Source organism: Sebastes fasciatus, chromosome 17 (assembly GCF_043250625.1).
Source record: "Sebastes fasciatus isolate fSebFas1 chromosome 17, fSebFas1.pri, whole genome shotgun sequence".
NCBI classification, from domain to species: Eukaryota; Metazoa; Chordata; class Actinopteri; order Perciformes; family Sebastidae; genus Sebastes; species Sebastes fasciatus.
Window position 1 is genome coordinate 23,075,025 of NC_133811.1, and position 20,190 is coordinate 23,095,214.

Below are 20,190 nucleotides of genomic sequence, written 5' to 3' on the forward strand. Positions count from 1 at the left end.
TCCTTCTTTCTCTCTCACTCTCACTCTCCCTTCTCGGCAACACTCTCCTGGGCTGGAAGTTTGGTCCCATAGTAGACCCTAAAGCCACATAAACTCATTAAGCTTTCTAGAGAAGTTTGTTTGCATGTGTGTGGCCCCACAGCAGCCCTTTAGCAGCCACAACCCTCTCAGACACCTCCTGGATATACAAAACAATTCCCTCAAATGTGGCAGAACATGTAAATGAATAGGCAAATCAACACCCAAATCATTGTTGTTCAACTGGAAAACTCCCTCATCACAAGGTCACCTTAGCTTGTTTCATTGCTGTCACTACTGTGTAGGGATGGGTAACGAAACCCAGTATTAAACAGGCACCGGTGCTAAATTATTAGAGATTGGAGTATTGATAAGCTCCGACGTTATCGGTTCTTTTATTGGTACTTTTTAACGCTTTGGTGTAATTTATTATCACGCCGCAGCGCTCATCTCTTCTGCTATCTGTGTCGAGGCTGAGCTCCTCCACTCGTACACTACACACACAGAGCGAAGTCAGTAAATAGAGCAGAGAGGCGGCGGTGGAGACAGAGTAGTGAACCAGGTGAAGTGAAGATAACTACGACAACTACACTCTTTATTATAAGTGCAATAAACACTTTGCAAGTAAAAAGCCAATACTTTATCAATACACCTGTTCAACAAGCTACTCCACCGCTGCTATGTTCACACAAGCACAGCGCGCTAGCTCGGCGAATAGAAAATTGTTACAAACAAGCTAAAACAAAAGCTGTCTGTATGTAGTCTAACTGTTTAGCTTAGTTTGCCACGTATCTTAAAATTCTTCGACTGCGGTACCTGCAGGCAGTGAATCACATCAGCAGAGGGAGGAGGACAGAGGACAGCAGGAAGGACTGATACCGACTGATGTCTGTGTTCTTCATTCTTTCTTAACTTCACTCAGGAGAAGAAGATTATAGATTAGTTTCCAATAAGATATTATTAAATTTATTAAAAAATGACTGTGTCTGCTCTAGAAACATGTAGTTGCATTTAAAATATAAATAGATTTTAATCCTATTCTGAATTTATTCTTTTTTAAATAATGTATTAAAAAGCAATTATTTAGTCATGAAAAAGAACCGAGAGTATCGATAAAGAACCAAACCGATAAGGAGTATCGAAAAGTGTAGCATACTTGCCAACCCTCTCGAGACTCACGTTTTTCATTGCCCTTTCCCGGTTTCCTCCTGGGGTCACAATTCTCCCGTATTCCTCCCGATTTATGACAAAACTTTGCACCTTTTTTCCTTATCTCAACCAGTTTCTGTCCCTGTACAGCGTGTATAAGCCCTACTTTTTCCACTCAGGCGACAATAGAGCTACACCATGTGTTGTTTCCCGGTGGACGAGATGCTCGCGACACTGCATGCAGCGCCCAAGTCGGGCTTTGCTCAACGTAGCAAAAAGCCGTCGTGGTGCGGCGCAAGCCATTAGAAATAATGGGTTTCAGAGTGCAGTGGTGCCGTTGTCACGTTGTGTCTGAAAGGACCTTCAGAGATGTAGAGGGAAATGGAGAGTACTAAGAGAAAGAAATACTCAAGCAGTGTGAATGAATGAATGAAAACTGATGAATATTAGCTAGTTGATGCCAGAGATTCACACAAGTTCACGCCAGAGGGGCGAATTATTCAGTTTTCTTTCCTGAGAATTAAAAGTAAAATTAAAAGTAGGCCTATTTAATATAACAATGTTGTTGCAGTGTACTTATTATTTAGTTATTTTCATTCTTTAAAAGTCAGAATGCAGGAAACAAAGTCTCTGAAACTCAAATTGTTCTGTGGGAGCACCTCCAGACCCCCTGCTTTGGTTTTTGAAATGCTCCCTATTTTTGAGTTTTCAAGGTTGGCAAGTATGAGTGTAGTAGTATCAATAAAATCCTAACGATCCCCATCTCTACTACCGTGTCAATCCCGACAGTATTTCTTTCTCTCCCGTCTCTTATTATCAAGGCCCAAGCGCCTCTCACATCTGGGAGCAGAGATTAAAGCGTCAACAATTCTCCCGGCGGGTGTCATCTCTGGCAGCGGCGTGATGAAAGGTCCCGTTGCTCACCTCCCGCAGACAGCAACCCCCGTCGTTTGGCTCGTGTCGTCAACGAGAGCGGCCGTGTCACGAGCTGCCAGGCCCGTAATGTGAACGCGATGACAGGGGAGCCGTCAGGTCCTTTCTGAGCCACCAGGTGCAGGGCGGCTAGTGGTTCAGTGTTTGGAACAAGCTCATCTGCACTGTTGCTGAACTGTACAGCCTTCACAGAGTGTTTGATCCCCGGTGTAGATTCTTGCTCGGCCTTGTTTCTCCCACGGTCGCTCACCTGTTTCTCTTATCTCTTTCACTCTCCAACCTTTTTTTTTTTCCTGTCTTGTTTCTTTCACTCTCTCTGGTGTTTCTTCCAGTTTGTCCAACTGTCTCCATCCCCCCCTTTCTCATCTCTCCACAGTCTGCTTCCAAAGAGATTCCGATCTCGCTGACGCACACTGAAAAGGGGGACGGACTCTGTTAAGACCCCCAGATCCCCAGCCAACAGAGCCACCCGTTTCTCATGAGAAAAGCACACTAAGAGCTTTTTTCCTCTCCCTGCTTTTTTTTCTTTCACGTTCCTCTTTCATTCGCTCTCTCTGCAGTATCTCATCAGGAAAGTCCTCTACCTGAATCCATTTTTGTCTCTGCCCGTGCTCACCTGCAGCTCAAATGTGAGAAAGTGCCCTTTGAGAAGTTATCTTTATAGCGGCGTACTGTAGGTCATCGCAACACTTTCATCAACCTTTTATCAGCAATCCTGCACACAAAAGGCTGTTGATACAGATGAGGTCGCAGCACAGAGGGCTTTTTTTTGTTCTTCTTTTTTATTTAATTAGATTAATGGCTATTTCATGTCATGTTTTCCTGCTGGTTGATGATAGACACTTGCCATCTCTAGTCTGTAGAGATTGCACTTGTGTCAATCCTCTGTTACTTTTGTTCTCATCATGTCAGAAATGGTTAGGATGCCCCCGGTGTTCACTCCGAGAACAGCAGCGTTAACATCTATGACAACACAGCCCAGTGAGACGCTTGCACTGATGGTTGTGGGGTGGAAAAAAGCCATAACATTTAAATTAAAACACACTATGCCTGTTAAAGTCAAACACGGAGGGATTACGCGTCAGGAACAGGAACGCCCTCTGGAAAAAAAAAACTTTGGCTGACAGAGCGGTCCTACATTACCATCTCAGAGGTATTTACAAGAGCGATTACTGTGATTATTATTTCAACAATAGCCTGCGATGCTCTTTCATGGGCTGCCAGCCTGGGCCGGGGGTAGCGAGGGGCCTGCCAACATACTCGGTCTGGGAATTTTTCAAGGAGCTCCGTAGGAGCAGAAAGGAGGGAGGGAGGAGAGCCGGAGATATGGTTGTAGAAGAAGAGAAAAGCAGCACAGTTCAAAAGGGCTTCTGTCCTTCTGATGGGTCACAGGATGAAGTCCTCCTAACGTGATTTTGTCCTCTCTCTCTCTCTCTCTGCAGCTCCCACGGAGCCTTTGCTGTGCAAATTTGCCGACGGAGGGCAGAAGAAGCGCCAGAGTCAGAGCAAGTACCCTCAGAACGGGAGGCCGTGGCACAGAGAAGGCGAGGTAAGATGATACACCGATGCAGAAGTCATCCTCCCTCAACATGTCCCAGAAGTTGAAAGAGTTTATTTACTCTACTGCAAAACAATCTTTCATAAGGTGCAGACCTCATCGCATACTAGATCCCTAGAATTTCAGGATGACCTGACCTAAAAATTGAGCAAAATTTAAAAGAATATGAGTAAATTATCAACTATAGAAATTCAGTGCACCACAACAGCAATATTAATATTCATCAAGGACAAAACCATCATTTACAATTCAACTAAACTATTGTTATCACAAAGTCCATTAATCTTGAGAACTCTGTTTCTCTGTTTGTCTCCAGCATTGAAACAGGTGTTACAATCCCAAACCCCCGCTCCCACCCAATAAAGTTGAATATACGTATTCACATTTCTTCATAATTTCCCTGAATGCAATCATTATTCTTCCAGAATTTAAAACCAGGAGACCCAGATTTAGCCCAAAGAAATCTCAGTCGACTAACCTCTTTCCATCCCATCATGACAAGGCGTTTACCAACAAGGCATTTACCTCTGAGGCAATGGTGTTCCTAATAACAGGCCCCACCCTGCTCCCTTGAGAAGTTGCCAACATCTGGCTTCATGTAGACCATTACTGCCTGTCATTTGTATTTACTCTAAGGTATGGAGCCGTTCAAAAAAAAAAAAGACAAGAAAAATACCCCAGATATCGATCAAACTGCCCCCGGATGTATAAGCGCTGTCACGTAAATTGCATCTGAAGCCGAACGCCTCGCTGAACACGTATATTCCCACCATACATCAGAAAGCAGAAATTGGATACAGCGCTATGGTAACGTATTCATCAGCAACATGTGGAGGCAAGGTTACAGACTCTTTATACTAGACTAGCAACCAGCTATACTGGGAAGGACACGCAGAGGAGACGGCTGTTTCAGACTGGACTATATAGAATAGAGTGAACACACACACACACACACAGGGAGGCTGACAGTTGTGCTGAAGCTGCAAGGTAGGGGAGACCAGGAGAGATGAAATGTTTGTCCTTCAGAAAATACATGCTCTCTGTGTAGGTGGTAGTTTCTATGTGTGTGTGTGTGTGTGTGTGTCTGTCCATCACATGTTCAGCAGCCCTCACACCTATAAGCCAGTGAAGCGTGTTTAACCTAAATCACATTGCTACATCCCCTCACAGGCCCCTCACATTGACAGGGTCAGCTCAGTTGACTGGAGGTAAAGTGAGATGACCGTGTACGTACGAGTGAGTGTGTGTGATAAGGATAAAGGAAAAATCCTACACTGTCAAAATGGAGGGAACACCTCTTTTGTCCTCTTGCTGTATTTATTCCCCACCCCTTACCTCCTCTACATTAAACACACGCTATCCTCTGAAGCTCAAAACAGCTGCGTACCATATCACACCGATTCACCTTCTGTAAAATATCTTTATATACTACGAATTTGCTTTTCCAAGTACATAATTGCTGCCTGAATAACATACACCGACAACAGTTTATGTTTTGCTTAGAAGTCGTGTTAAGGAAGGGATAGTTCGGGTGTTTTGCAGTGGGGTTGTAAGAGGTACTAATCCATAGTCAGTGTATTACCTGCAGGAGATGACGCTCGGCCCGCCCCCAGTTTGGAGAAACAGACAGGAGTACTGACATGGGAGCAAAGCAATGTACTGCTGTGGACGGGGCTGGCAGCAAAACGTATTTTAGCCACCTAAAAAAATCAATGTCAGTTGAAGTGTACGCTATATTTAGAATATTTTCGGCTGTTTACCTTGCCATCAGAAAACCCTTTCCGACGGGGAACTGAATCCATTGTACCCATCTACGCTCTCACTAAAGACATCAGACTCCATTAAAAAAACATAAAATGTAATTTTACCTCGCAGATCTCTGGAGTTGCTGGTCTACCGCTGCCTCGATTGGTTAGTGTGTTTGTGCTATTGTGTGACTTTGGTGAATCAGAACCAACCAAAGTCACACAATAACACAAACACACTAACCGATCGAGGCAGCGGTAGACGACTTGCATATTCTGTGAGGTAAAATTACAGTTTTTTTTCAATGGAGTCTGGTTGCTTTGGTGAGAGCATAAATAACAGCTTCAGTTCCCTGTCGGAAACATAGACTGTAGCGCTGCCTCACGCCAAGATAAAGCGTGAAAATATTCTAAATATAACGTACACTGAAACTGATATTGATTATTTTAGGTGAGCCTTTCTTTTAAGTGGTTAAAATAAATTTTGCTGCCGGCCCTGTCCTCAGCAGTACATTGCTTCTGTGTCGGTACTCCTGTCTACTTCTCCAAACTGGTGGTGTGCCGACTGTCATCTACTGTAGGTAATACACTGCCTCTGGATAAGTAGCTCATACAACCCCACTTCAAAACACCCTTTAAGGAGTTACGGTGAGTTGTATGGCATACAAAGCACAGGATTTTAAGATTTGAGACATGTGGGTTTGAGTCCTATGTCCTACATATTGTTGGGTTAAGGCAACTAAGACACTTGGGAAAGTTTAGGGAAAGGTTGTGGTTTTGATTTCTTGCCCCTAAGATTAACCACATGCTTTGAGTTACATCAAGACAACCATGACATTCTTAATCACACTTAATCATATTGAAAGGACAACACTGAAAGTGAACATATTGCAGGGATGTTGAGTGTCAGTGAACAGTTTGCAGATACTGTACTTTCAATATAAAAGTTTCCTCTTTGTGTTGATTAAAAAAAAACATAATCTATGCAGGTCAATTTAATATGAATGTAAGTTTAAGCATGCAGGGTTGGTCTCACACACATACTGCAGACACACTTTTATTTTCCACTGGCTATCAGTATTATTTGGGCTTTCATCATCTTGAAAAACATAATTAAACTACAAGCTAACCTTCAAAAGGCAGACACGCACAGTTACTATGATATGTGTTGAAACAGAACGCAAAACGAAATGTACGAGGCGGGGCAACCGCATACAAAGTCAGGAGAAAGAAGCGACTAGACGGGGATTCGCCCAGGGCAGTGCAAATTGACGCCAAAGACGATCATGGCCAATTTGAAGCTGTTTCAACTTAAAATGCGTGCGTATCCTGAGGATTTATGAATCCAGGGGGAAAAAGGAGGGAAATAACAAAGAGACCCAGAGTTTGTGGAGAGTTCAGTCAGAGGCTGAGCTGAACACAAAGAGACACTCTCACAGACATGTAGCGTCTGTGGAGTTGGTACAGTACTATGGCTGTTTGGGCTTTGCTTTCTGTCTGAACACACCTTTAAACTGTCTCTGCCTCTGCATTATCCCCCATCCTCCTCTCCTCTTCTTCCCTCCCCTATATCTCAATTTATATACCTCCTCTATATGCAATTTGAAACAAATTCATTTGTTTAAACATTTGTATTCCCGCTCCAACAGTGTCTGTTGTGTGTTCTTTTCCGTGACTCATGGTGGATAACTTAATATTTTAGGAAGACCACCTCATTTCAAGACACAATTCCGAGGCGGTACATATCTAATATGGAGAAAAGAAGGCTCGCTGCACACTTCAACTGCTCTTCTGCACTGATTCATCATCAGTTATTTGTGAATAACATTTCCCATGTGTACTTGCGTTAAAAAAGCACAGGTGTGCTTTATTTGATGTCATTATGAGCTCAGGGATTTGTACTGAGGAAGGTCTCGTGGCTTCATCATTATATACTTATTGAAACGTGCAGAGCCCTATCATCTCAAATTCCTCTATAATACATGAAATGAATGAATAAATTGCATCACATATAGGGGGAGAGAAGAAGGGTAAGGAGGGAGGGTAAGGAGTATTATATTATCCTATATGAGAACCTTACATGTTATCTTATCTATAATATTGGTCACCGGTTGACAGAGTAAGGTCAAGTTTAATGCTTGGCGTGTAGCTGAGACGGTTAACATTAGGGTTAAAGACCTCATTCAAATCTGCAATTAACATGCAATCTGATATGTTATCTGGATATTGACATCCGATCACACAGTAGGCCTTTACATTCACACCTGTATTAATAAGCATTCTCATTATCTCGATCTGCCCACTCTGTGATCGGATCTCAATATGCAGATTAGGTAGGCAGAGCTAGTAGACTGCTTATTGTCCTTTGCTGAGGGAGGGGTCCTCTGTAGCTGTTAGGCTGGATGGCGTGAGAGAGCAAAAAGAATCAGATTTACCTGATATTTCAACTGATTTTTTTTTGTATAAACCTTATATTCACACCTGGGTGAGATCCCATCCAACGTACAACAGTTCATATGATATCTTACAAAAAGTTATTCTTAATTTTTCGTACGTTTTCCCACAAATGTCCAGCAACATGTGACGCACATGTCAATTTCTGCTCGTTACATGCATACAGTCTTTTCAAAATAAACATCCGTCTTCACAGGAAACAACTTGGTTAGGTTTAGGAAATAAAACTACTTAGTTAGGTTTAAGCAACAAAACTACTTAGTTAGGTTTAGGAAAATATCGTGGTTAGGGTTAAAATAACTCAGGAAGTGGCGTTACTTAAAGCAGCAATAGGTAGATTTGGAGCTAATATAATAAAAAAAAAGTTATTTCTATAAAACGGTCACTATATCTTGACAGTAGTGCATGAAAAAGGTAATCTGAAAAAAAATCATGTGCCTGACAAATTGATTTTGTGGGATATATATACGAATTACTGTGCATTCGTAGGTATAGCTACGAACAGTGTATGAGTACAGCATCGCAATGCAGGTCAGACCTCCTCCAGATATTGTCTGGCTCCTCCGATAGCATTCTGCATGCATTTACACCTCTAGAGTCAATAGAAAGCTCCTTATAAATATAGTATTGCTTGTGTGTGTGTGTGCATCCTTGTGGTCATTGATCAGCTGTGCAGGCAGGGCAGGGGGAGATGGGAGATAGGCATCACATGTTAGTCAGTTTATCAGAGCTGAGGCCATTCCTCACCTCGCTGCCTGTGGCAGACAGATGAAGGGGAGCAGCAGCCCACACCAATGCTCTCTCTGTCTTTCTCCACGTCTCTCTACCTCCTCCCTCTCTCTATCTCTACAGTACATCTCACTCTGCTTGCACCTCTTTCTCTCACTCTCCTCCTCTTCTTCTTGCCATCTCTCTCTCTCTCTGTGTCTCCCTGTCTCTTCTTCCACCGTGTTTGAAGTCTTCCCAGATCCCACAGCAACATATGGAGAGAGAGAGAGAGAGAGACTCACTGAGACAGAGAGAGAGAAAGAGAGAGGGAACACATTGCATGATCAGTCAGGAGTTGCACGAGGTTGAGTGCTGCAGGGTGGGCTGATGGTGAGGATTGAGAAGTATATGACAGATTTTCTTGTAAACTACCCAAAGTGGGAGTCTAGAAAGTGCTGTGTCTCGCTGTCTCATGCTGACAAACATATTAGTCACTGCATTTTTTTTCCCCTCCGCACACACACACACAGACACACACACACACACAGACACACACACACACACACACACACACACAGACACAAGCACCAGGGGTGTTCATTTCTTTCTCTCTCTCTTTTCACTTCCTCGCTCTCTTTCACCAACACACACACACTCCTACACACACAAAAACTTTCAAAGTCACACTTCTCAAGCACCTACTCTAGGGGAATGAGTGAAGATGAAAAAAACATCCGGCTTTCCACTCTGTGTGAAAGCCTGACAGATGTCCGTGTGTGTGTGTGTGTGTGTGTGTTAGTGTGTGTGGCCACGAGGCGGGGTGAAAAAATAGAGAGAGAATCTGTGTATGGAGGCTAAAACACAAGGAGGGAGTGGGTCAGTGTGTGTGCGTGTGTGCGTATGTGTGAGAGGACATGGATACGATGGCTCGGCTCAGTTTTCCAGCACTAGAACAGAACAGCCCAGGTGTCCTTACAGCTGCCTAATACAGGCTGTCCTCACCCGACCCTTGTTTGGGTTCTGTGTGTTAAACACATGGACGCTTACAGCACATGCACACACACATTTCTTCTTTTGTTTTTTTTAAAGCTGCTTTATTGGTGTGGTAAAATGCTTTTTCCAAATTTGCATTGAAAATGCATTAGTAAGACAAAATGCATTTTTTGTAAACCCAAGAGCACAGATGAAAAGATATTAATGCATGATCATTATTCACTACTCGCAAAACTTGAATTAATGATTGACTGCAAAAAGCAACAACTGAGTCATTCTCTGCTGTCATTATACCACATTTTGGCATTTTTTAAAAATCTTTTGGGTATCATTATGCAAAATGTTTAAATTCATAATCTGGAAGAGATCTTGGTAACACTTTCTATGACACCCATGCCTATCATGCATTATAGACAAACTTATAATGCATTATAATCTGCTTATAGCACTCTATAATCATAGTTATAAGCACTCGAAAATATTCATAATGCTTGATAACAATAATCATAACACTTTATAAAGCACTTTATAATGACTTAGTATCAACAAGGACTTTTTTTTTGCAAGGATCATAGTGTATTATATTACCATCGTTAGAATACATTATAATCTTTTTATAATGCATCATAACAGTGATTATATTGCATTATATGTGATGTGATTTTAAGTTACTCTAAGTGGTCATTGTTTGCTTTAAGTAAAGTGAAAAAAATATGAAATCTATACAAGAACTACACACAAAACTTAAAATTAATTTGTACTTTACTCAAAGCAAACAATGACCACTCATAATTATAATACATTATAACAGTGATTATAATGCATTATGAAAAAAATTGTAATGTTTAAATTACAACTATGGGAATTTATAATACATTTTGATACGTGCAAAGAACAATCTGAGTGAGTGACCAGTAATTATGAAGTATTATGATATATGACCTTATAAGTCATCATTATGAGTGCTTATAATGCATTATAGACGTATGTGTAATGCGTTATATGATTATACTGCATAAAGTATATGATTATAATGTATTACAACGATGGGAATTATGATACATTTTGATTCTCGCAAAGAAAAATGTCAGCGAGTGACCAGCAATTATGAAGAATTATGATACTTGACCTTGTAAGTCATTTTAAAATGCTTTATAATGTGTTATGGTTATTATTATAGAGCATTATGAATATTTATCAGTGCTTCTAACTTTGATTATACAGTGCTATAAGCAGATTATAATTCATTATAAGTATGTTTATAATGCATTATAAATCATCATATTTGAGGTGAGAAAGTGTAACCCTATTTGGACCTCATTTAGCAGGCATAATGAAGCCTGGTCTGTCCGTTGCAGCTCTTCTCAGGGCCGAGCTTTGTTCACGGGATCTGTACACTAGAAACATGCACAGACTGTCTCTGTCTTTCCTCCTCGTTGCGGCAGAGCCAAAAGCTGACTGCATCAGTAATCAGTCATTGGCCATGCAGGGTCTCCGGTCAGGAGCTCCTCTGCTGTGGAATTCATCAGCACGTGGAAACCGAGGGCAGCACTTAGGGGAGTTAGCAGCCTCACCAGACAGCTGGCCACGTCTGCCACCGCTATTAGCGCACATGTGAACACACACACAAACATGCAGTGTTGATCTCACATTTAGTGTAAAGACTCACTGACCGGGTCATTGCTAAACACTGAAGGTGAAAATACACACCTAGAAGATATACAAATAACACGGGCCGATGCAAGTCTACTCATCCGACCTTTACGGCTTTACATAAAATGTCTCTGAAAGCCTTTTTTAACTATGCGTCCACACATCCCTATTCATTCGGTATAGATTCTCTGTTTTTGCTCACTGTCGCGGGTTTGGTCTAGGCTCACTGATCCCCCCTGCTCCTCTGAGCCGCTATTCCCCTAACAGTATAGCTCAGTGTAGGTAGCCCTCTGGAGGAACAAGGGCAAAAAGAAAAAAGTGGTACAGGAAGACGGGAGGAGGGTAGATTAAGAGATGAGGGATGAAGAGAGAAAGGTAGGGAGAGAAAAGAGGGCGATGGAGGAAGAAAGGAGAGGGAGGGGAGAGCAAAGTGAGAGAGAGGAAGGGCAAGAAAAGGGAGTGTGTATAAGTGTGTGTGTGTGTATGCTGATGAAATCTGCCGTCCTCAGCAGCCTCCCGTTAAAAGAAATCGGATTAGCTCTCCTCCGGGAGAGAACCTTCAGGAATGCAGATGACGGATTGCGGCGCACAGGTCTCTCTCCTGGACTCTAAGAGGCCCTCACACACACACATTCACACACACACACACACACACACACACACACACACACACACACACACACACACCACACACACCACACACACCACACACACACCATCAGCAGACAAAGAACTCAGTTTTCCGCTCACTCCTTTTCTCTCCAAAGGGCATTTCTTCATTTCCTCTCATTCATAAATACATGATTGTACGTGATCGAAATAGAAAAAGGAGGCGCCCTCAATACCAATTCACTTTGTCCTATCGACGGAGCTTTTCCCCACATCGCCTCTGTCACTTGTCAGTTTTTTCCAATTTGAAAATGAGTTGATTTTTGATTTGATTAAATTTATTTTGAACAAAGAGAATCAGGGTTTAAATCAGGTTATTCCCTCCAAGTACAATAAAGGTACAGAGAATTATCTGGGTGACATTGGTGCAGGAACATATTGACGGAAGACATACAGAACATACCGGCACAAAATAGGTGACCATGACAAAATGCGGTCCAATGTACATGCACATCTCCAGTGTATATATATATATACTATACCATTTATACCAAGATATTAATCTTATCTGACGAAGGTCTACAGTACCTACTGTAATGTTGTGACTCTGTAAAATAACCCACAATGTGCAGGATTTCTGGTTCCTTCTCAGTTTTTGGTCCTATGCACCTGTCATTAAGACTTAAAGGGATAGTCCAGGTGTTTTGAAGTGGGGTTGTATGAGGTACTTATCCATAGTCAGTGTATTACCTACAGTAGATGACAGTCGGCACGCCCCCAGCTTGGAGAAGCAGACAGGAGTTACCGCACGGAAGCAAAGCAATGTACTGCTGTGGACGGGACCGGCAGCAAAACGTATTTTAGGAGATTAAAGGAAAGGCTCACCTAAAAATAATCAATATCAATTTAAGTGTCCGCTATATTTAGAATATTTTTACCGCTTTAACTTGTCGTGAGACAGCTGTAAAGTATATACAGTTTCCAACGGGAAACTGAAGCTGAAGTTATCTATGCTCCGGCCAAAGCAACCAGACTCCATTGAAAAAAAGAAACAGTAATTTGACCTCGCAGAGCATTGCTGGTCTACCGCTGCCTTACTTGGTTAGTTTCTTTATGTTATTGTGTGACTTTGGTTATTTCGAATTCACCAAAGTAACACAATAGCACAAGCGAACTACAAATTGAGGCAGCGGTAAACCAGCAACCCCCGTGTTCTGCGAGGTAAAATTAGAGTTTTTGCAGTGGAGTCTGGTTGATCGAAAAAGGCTGTCTGACGGCAAGTTAAAGTGGTGTGAATATTCTAAATATAGACACTTAAACTGATATTGATTTTTTTAGGTGTCTAAAATACGTTTTACTGCCGACCCCGTCCACAGCACTATATTGCTGTGCTCCCGTGCGGTACCTCCAGTCTGCTTCTTTAAACTGTGGGCGTGCCGACCGTCATCTACTGTAGGTAACACTGACTATGGATAAGTAGCTCATACAACCCCACTTCAAAACACCCAAACTCTCCCTTTAAAGAAGTAGTTTGACATTTTGGGAAATACACTTATTTGCTTTCTTGCAGAAACTTTGATGACAAGATTGATACCACTCTCATGTCTGTACACTAAATATGAAGCCACAGCCAGACTGGAAACAGCTAGCCTGGCTCTGTCCAACAAAAAAAAAGAAAAAGCTGCCTACCAGCACCTCTACAGCTCACTAATTAACATGTTATATCTTATTTCTTTAATCTGTACAAAAAACAAAATGTAAAAACATGCAATCTCTTCATCTAACTCTTGGCAAAAAATGGAAATAAAATGTTGGACTATTCCTTTGATGGTAAAAAGAAAAATACAGATCAAGTTGTGACTAACTTTGTTATCTTATGTCTTTTCAATTGTCACGTTGTTGCAGTTTAATGTCATGTCATATTTTTTTCTGATCCAACTCTCTTAATTTGTGATTAATCCTGCATGTTTATTGTTTTTTTTTCTCTTTCAGACTGGCATGGCGTTAACATACGATCCCGCTGCAATGCAGAATGGGTAAGAGCTTTACGGTCAATCCATCTTTGGCACCATGTCTAATACACTCCCTTCTTGGCTCATAGGAGCCCAGTCAATACCACTGCCATACATAAAGATTAATGTAGTGGCTGCACTTTGTCACTGTTTGATTAGGAAGATCTATATGGACTTCAAATATTGGTTTTCATTGAGAAATGGCAAAGGGTAGCTGAGTGAGCTTGTGTGTGTTTGGGTCTTTATGTATGTGTGTGTTCCTGTGTCTTTATGTCATGACTTAATGGCGCTGTGGAAATAAATGACCCGGCAACATGTTTTATTTTTCCCCGCAGTACTGAGACAGGAAGGAGAGTGTTGAGGCTCCCCTCTATCTCCCTCTGGCCTCAGTCGTACACAGGAAGCTCCTCATTCCCCGCTTCCTAAACCACTTATCCCCCAGTGACTTGGAGTCAATCTCAACCAAAAAAAAAAAAAAACTGGATGAATAGCATCGCTCATTGCACACAGCCTGCCATGTAAAAGCCTCCTTTGCTGCAAATCCGCCAAATTATAATCCCACAGATATTTGTGTTAAGCAACAGACCTGCTGGGAAAGGAATGATTCACTCGTAATATATTCGACCAGAAGTTTAGCTTAATGATCGTGTTCCAGGAAAAAAGGGAAATCGGGTGAATTAAGTAGCAAAGAATATAAAAGTAGTCCGTTTTATTCAAGTGCTAATGCAATGTAGAAAATAGAGGAATAGAGTGACTCAGCTAGCAAAGAATTTAGAAGAATATAGTCAATTCATATGTTAATTTGAAGTAGAAAATAAAAATGCAGTTGAACTGAAAATGTAAAACAAAAATGCCACTTCACATTTGTACGACTGCTTATTGCTACATCAAAATTCAAATGCAATTTGGACTATCCATCCATTTTTCTGCCGCTTATCCGGGGCCGGGTTGTGGTGGTGAGGTCGTTCAGACGTCCCTCTGCCTAGCAACGTTTGCAGCTCCTCCTGGGGGATACTGGCGTTCCCAAGCCAGATGAGATATACATATAGTAATCTCTCCAGAGTGTACTGGGTCTACCCCGGGGTCTACTACCAGTTCCTCCAAAGGAAGGCACTCAGGAGGCATCCCGATCAGATGCCCGAACCACCTCAACTAGCTCCTTAGGAGCAGCAGGTCTACTCCGAGCTCCCTCCGGATGTCTGAGGTCCTTACCCTTTCCCCACCTGGCCACCCTATGGAGGAAACTCCTTTTGGCTGCTTGTATTTCCAAAGCTCATGACCATAGGTGAGGGTTGGAGTGTAGATCGACTGGTAAATCAAAAGCTTTCCGGCTCGGCTCCCTCTTCACCACAATGGTCCGGTACAACGCCTGCGTTACTGCTGACACCAACCCACCTACCTTCATGCTCCATTTTACCCTCAAGTCCCGAGGATCTGTGATTGGCTCTAGAACCAGTCTGCAATGCCAGGGGGCAGCACACCTAGGACCCCACCTTTGCCTGCTGCCCAGCTAACAATGCACCTGACCCCAATGGCTATCCCTGTGGGTGGTGGGCCCACAGGGCAAATTGGATTAGTGAATTCAAAATACGATTCTGATGCAAATGACCCGTATATATACTATTGTGGCTGTGGGACTGAATTTACATTTTCTAGTTTGCATTAATATTTGAATGAATTTAACTGTATACTTTCATAGGAGAGCAGCAAAAAGAAACGTTTTTTGCCCATATCAAGACGAAATCCAACCTAAAAAGACGTAACACTGTAAGCTGTTCCCGCGTCTCATGAGTAACACTTGAACAGTATTTCAGAGTTTCTTTTTATCCCTTCGACCTCTAATGAACAAACTGTTGTTAAAGTCCAATAAGAGAAATTCAAATCGATTTATTGGGAATTTGGGAGATGTAGAGCTACGTAAAAAGGACTGTAAACATCAATCACAGATAAAGAGGATAATAAAAAACCCATTGTATTTAACCGTGTTTTACAGCTGGTGTCTCTGAGACTCCAAACAGAGGGAAATGCTTTTTCTGTAGCTGACTTCTGAAACTTTCCATCAGTTCAAAATCAAGTTGATAAAACTCTTTACATTGTTTGGTCCGGGGTCTCCAGCACTCCCAACAGAACATTTGGGTTAAAATTAGGGCTGTCAATCGATTAAAATATTTAATTGCAATTATTCGCATTATTGTCCGTAGTTAATTGCAATTAATCACACATTTTCTATCTGTTCAAAATGAACCTTAAAGGGAGATTTGTCAAATATTTAACACTCTTATCAACATGGGATTGGATAAATATACTTGCTTTATGCAATAAAGCTGTCAGTGTGCTGACTTGACTATGACTTGCCACAAACTGCATGTGATTATCATAAAGTGGGCATGTCTGTAAAGGGGAGGCTTGTGGGTACCCATAGAACCCATTTTCATTCACATATCTTGAGGTCAGAAGTCAAGGGACCCCTTTGAAGATGGCAATGCCAGTTTTTCCTCGCCAAAATTTAGCGTAAGTTTGGAGTGCTATTTATCCTCCTTCGTGACAAGCTATGACATGGTACCAATGCATTCCTTAGTTTATCTAGTTTCATATGATACCAGTGTCTTCACTCTAGCTTTAAAACTGAGCCCGCTACAACCTCCGAAAGATCAAGTTATGTTAATGCGCATTAACTTTGACAGCCTTAGTTAAAAAATAATGTAACACACCACTGCTGTATCTTGAATGTGGGCTCATCAAACCCGGTACATAACTTGTCTAATGTCCTCGGCCAGTAATATGATCTTCATCTCAGGTGACAGAGACTATTGGACATTCCACTTGGCCTCCCAGGGGATCACGGCGACATTCGGTCGCTATAAACCTTCAGCAACGAGATAAAGTAGCGAAAAGCCGACCACCTCGCTTCTCTGCAGCTCATGTCGAGCCTTACCTTCTTGAAATGCATTGAGTTTTCCCCGAGCTCAGCCTACGAGCGTGCTGCTTAAAGCCAGCCAGGCAGCACGGTACAGTGTCGCCTTAATACTGGAAGAAAAAAAATACATACAACCTCCTACTTTATACGATGACAAAGCTCAATTTGATGTGATAAAACCCGACTTTTCAATTGAGAACGCTATGAGACACTTCATGAAACTTTTATGTGGCGTTCGAAATACAATATATGGCCGAGTGTTTGCTCTGAACAAGCAGCGGGATAAATCTACGGTGTTGTGTGTGTATATGTGTGTGTGTGTGTGTGTGTGTGTGTGTGTGTGTGTGTGTGTGTGTGTGTGTGTGTGTGTGTGTGTGTGTGTGTGTGTGTGTGTGTGTGTGTGTGTGTGTGTGTGTGCTCTAGTTTGCAAGAGTTTCTTTCTTCTATAGACAAAGCTCTGTAAGTTAATACACCGTTTTTTGTGTGCTTACATTATGTTCTATATACCTAATATGATTTTGACAAACTAATTCTGCTCTTCTTTTCCTCTTTACCTCCTTTTCCTCTTCAATTTCCTCAACCCTCCTTCCCCTCTTTCTCCCTCCCTCCTCAGGTTCTACTCCTCGCCTTACAGCATCGCCACCAACCGCATGATTGCACAGACCTCCATCACGCCCTTCATCGCTGCTTCCCCCGTTTCCACATATCAGGTGGGCCATAATGCGCTGCATTATGGGTAGATTGCTGTCCGTGTATGTGTAATGTGAGGGTTTGTTTTGTGTAAAGGGGGATGGAAGAGAGGGGGCGGGATGCCGAACAGCGTGAGGCTCTCTTCTCCTCTCATCGTTTTCTTCGCCGCTCCAGCTGTGCTCGGTGACATCTGTTTCGTGGGCGGCAAACACAACAGGCATCAGAAAACAAGCAACGAAAAAAGAAAGGGATTAAGAAAAAAAGAAAAGGCTGACAGGGTAGAAAAATATAAAATCACCCATCAAGAATGAAAGTGTCTAAGAAAAACAAGCGCTTTCCTTCCTTCCAGTTTCCTGACCTCTTTTGTGCTCCCTCAGCTGCTAAAGGCATTTTTTAATTTTCTTTATTTTTCTACTAACTTGGATCCAATCGCTTCCTCTTCCAAAGTGAATTACCACTTTCCTCACGGCTGTGATGTGCAGAGTAATGAAAGAGAACAGAACAGGAACGTGAAAATTGGCTGTGTGAGATGTCAAGAGCGTTAACCGTTTTTCCCGTCACCGCGCATTTCACGCGGCACCTTTTGCTGAATCCCAAACATCAAGGAGGCGCCGCCACTGTGCCCTCTCTCGCTGAGACGCTATCGTTTAACATCGGCTCTGTTTGGTATGCAGAGGCAGACGAGACGAGGATAGCGAGCAAGAGAGAGAGAGAAGGTGAAGGATAGATGGGGAAAATAGAAGGGACAGATGGAGAGAAAGACAACTACGGAGAGGAGGACGGGTAGTACGGGTGGTAGTGATGGCGATGACTCAAGTGGTGGGGGGGGGGGAGGATGGCGGGCAGTGGAGGGGTGTTGCTGAAGGTTGCCGTGCCCGTCTTTGAGGCGCGCTTGATTAAAACTCTGGTCCAGTACCTGCGGTGGAGGGGCAGGGGAAAGGGGAGGAGGGAGAAAAGTGGGCCAGGGCGCGTCTCTAATCCGCTCTCGGAAGGCTCCCCAAATTGATTTATCAAAAACAATGGCCAGGCTTTTGAGGAATATTAATCCTCACAGTTTCAATATCGGGCAGCTCTGCCGCCGCTTCCTGTAATATTGCCCTTCAGCCAGTCACGGCAGGAAGGTGAGTCCTTCATCTTCTGTTCAAGTACAAAGAGACGGAGGAAGAAGAAAAGGAGAAGACAAGCCAGGCAGCCACATAACGCCAGACAAAAGCTTCCTTTTATGATGGAAACTACTGCCTTTGTAATGAAAATCTCAAGGTGCATAGGGATGACTGTATATGCCATTCCTTCTTTTATGTTTATGTTGAGTAGGTATTTTTTTTTTGAGCTGCTAGTTTCGTTGGCATCGATTTATCAAATCTGCAAATGACCCGTACCGACTGCAGTGTTCTGGTGTTCTGTCAAGCCTCCGGTGAGCTCGGATGATGATTGGCTTTGTTTCCTGGAAAAGCAGCTTTGATGATCCACATGACGGGAGCCAGCCGAGGCCAGATCACCACCAAGATCTCAGCTAGTGCCGCCAGCCAGCCGTGGCCTGGTTTACATCACTGGCTCTGCAGACTGGCTCACTGGCTGACTAAATATGTGGCTGGCTGGCTTGCTGGCTGGCTGGCTGGCTTACTAACTAGCTAACTGGCTGGATGGGTTAGTGGCCAACTGGCTTTAGCGACTGACTGGCCGTTTCTTTTGGCTTACTGGCTGACAGGCTGTTTTTAATGGTAACACAAGCTGTGAAGTTCAGCCAGAGGTAGGGAGCTTTTTAGGTCATGCACATTATAGCGTTCACTCACACTTGAACCTACTGTAGCTATAGAACAACTGTACCTTGCTAACTGTTGCAATGAATAAGAATATGAATAAGCCAAACCACTCCATCAGAGCTGTTTTAGGTCTATGGGGAAAATCCAAGCGAAGTCTTCCGGGTCTCTGAATGCTGCATTTGAGCATTTTCCATTGTTATACATTTTACCAGAAGGGCCATCATCTCCATCGGAGAGAGAGGCTGAGCTCTCTCAGGCAGCTACATGAGCAGTAGTGGCACACACTGCACAGTATTTCTGTCAAATTGTGCGGCAAAAGTCAAACAAAATTGAACTTTGAACCCAAATACGCTGAACTCCACAACACACAATCATAGACTGTATATATAAGAAATGGACTTAATAGCTGTGACCTCACCCATTGGTTTGTGGACTGCCGTTGTGAAGCTTCGAGTACTATTCGGACTTCGCTCCAGCTCGGCTCTAACTAGCTTTGTTTGAGGGCGTGCCAAACTAGCCGCTAGGCAGGTATTATGCAAATGTGTTACTTGCTGACATCACCACGTTACGGAAGAAAAGGCGGGACTTCAAGTAAGGCGTTTCAGGCAGTTCAGGAGCAGAGTTTCTGTGGGGGAGAGTAACTCCCTTTGGTGTGGTCTTTGGGCTTTGTAACAAAAAAACTATATAACACACTAAAGGAAGGGGGGAACAAGCATAACAAGTCCTCTTTAATCTGAAACTGCCAACAGTGTGCCAGATGGGTCTCAATCAGGTTCACAATCGCTATCAGTTTTGAGGCATGTCAGATGGCGCAATGAACATCTGGTAAATCATAGCAATACACTAGCTCTCTAGTGTATTCTATATATTTTCATGTTGTATTCTAATTGGTTGGCTTTCAAACGATGGTCTTAGCAGTAATCATATCTTGGGATTTTCTTCCTAAATTTCTGACATTGTCTTGTCTCCGGCCACCAAACCTCTAAAT

General features: G+C 42.7%; 1 protein-coding gene across 7 annotated transcripts in view; it reads left to right on the plus strand.

Moving 5' to 3' along the window:
* rbms3 (RNA binding motif, single stranded interacting protein) overlaps positions 1–20,190 on the plus strand; it is a 345,383-nt gene that overhangs the window by 285,706 nt on the left and 39,487 nt on the right. For all 7 annotated transcript variants that reach the window (XM_074613699.1, XM_074613700.1, XM_074613706.1 and 4 more), the window contains 3 exons: positions 3,543–3,649; positions 13,813–13,856; positions 17,363–17,459. In XM_074613699.1, the coding sequence (XP_074469800.1) occupies positions 3,543–3,649; positions 13,813–13,856; positions 17,363–17,459 (248 nt within the window). The remainder of the gene's footprint in view (positions 1–3,542; positions 3,650–13,812; positions 13,857–17,362; positions 17,460–20,190) is intronic.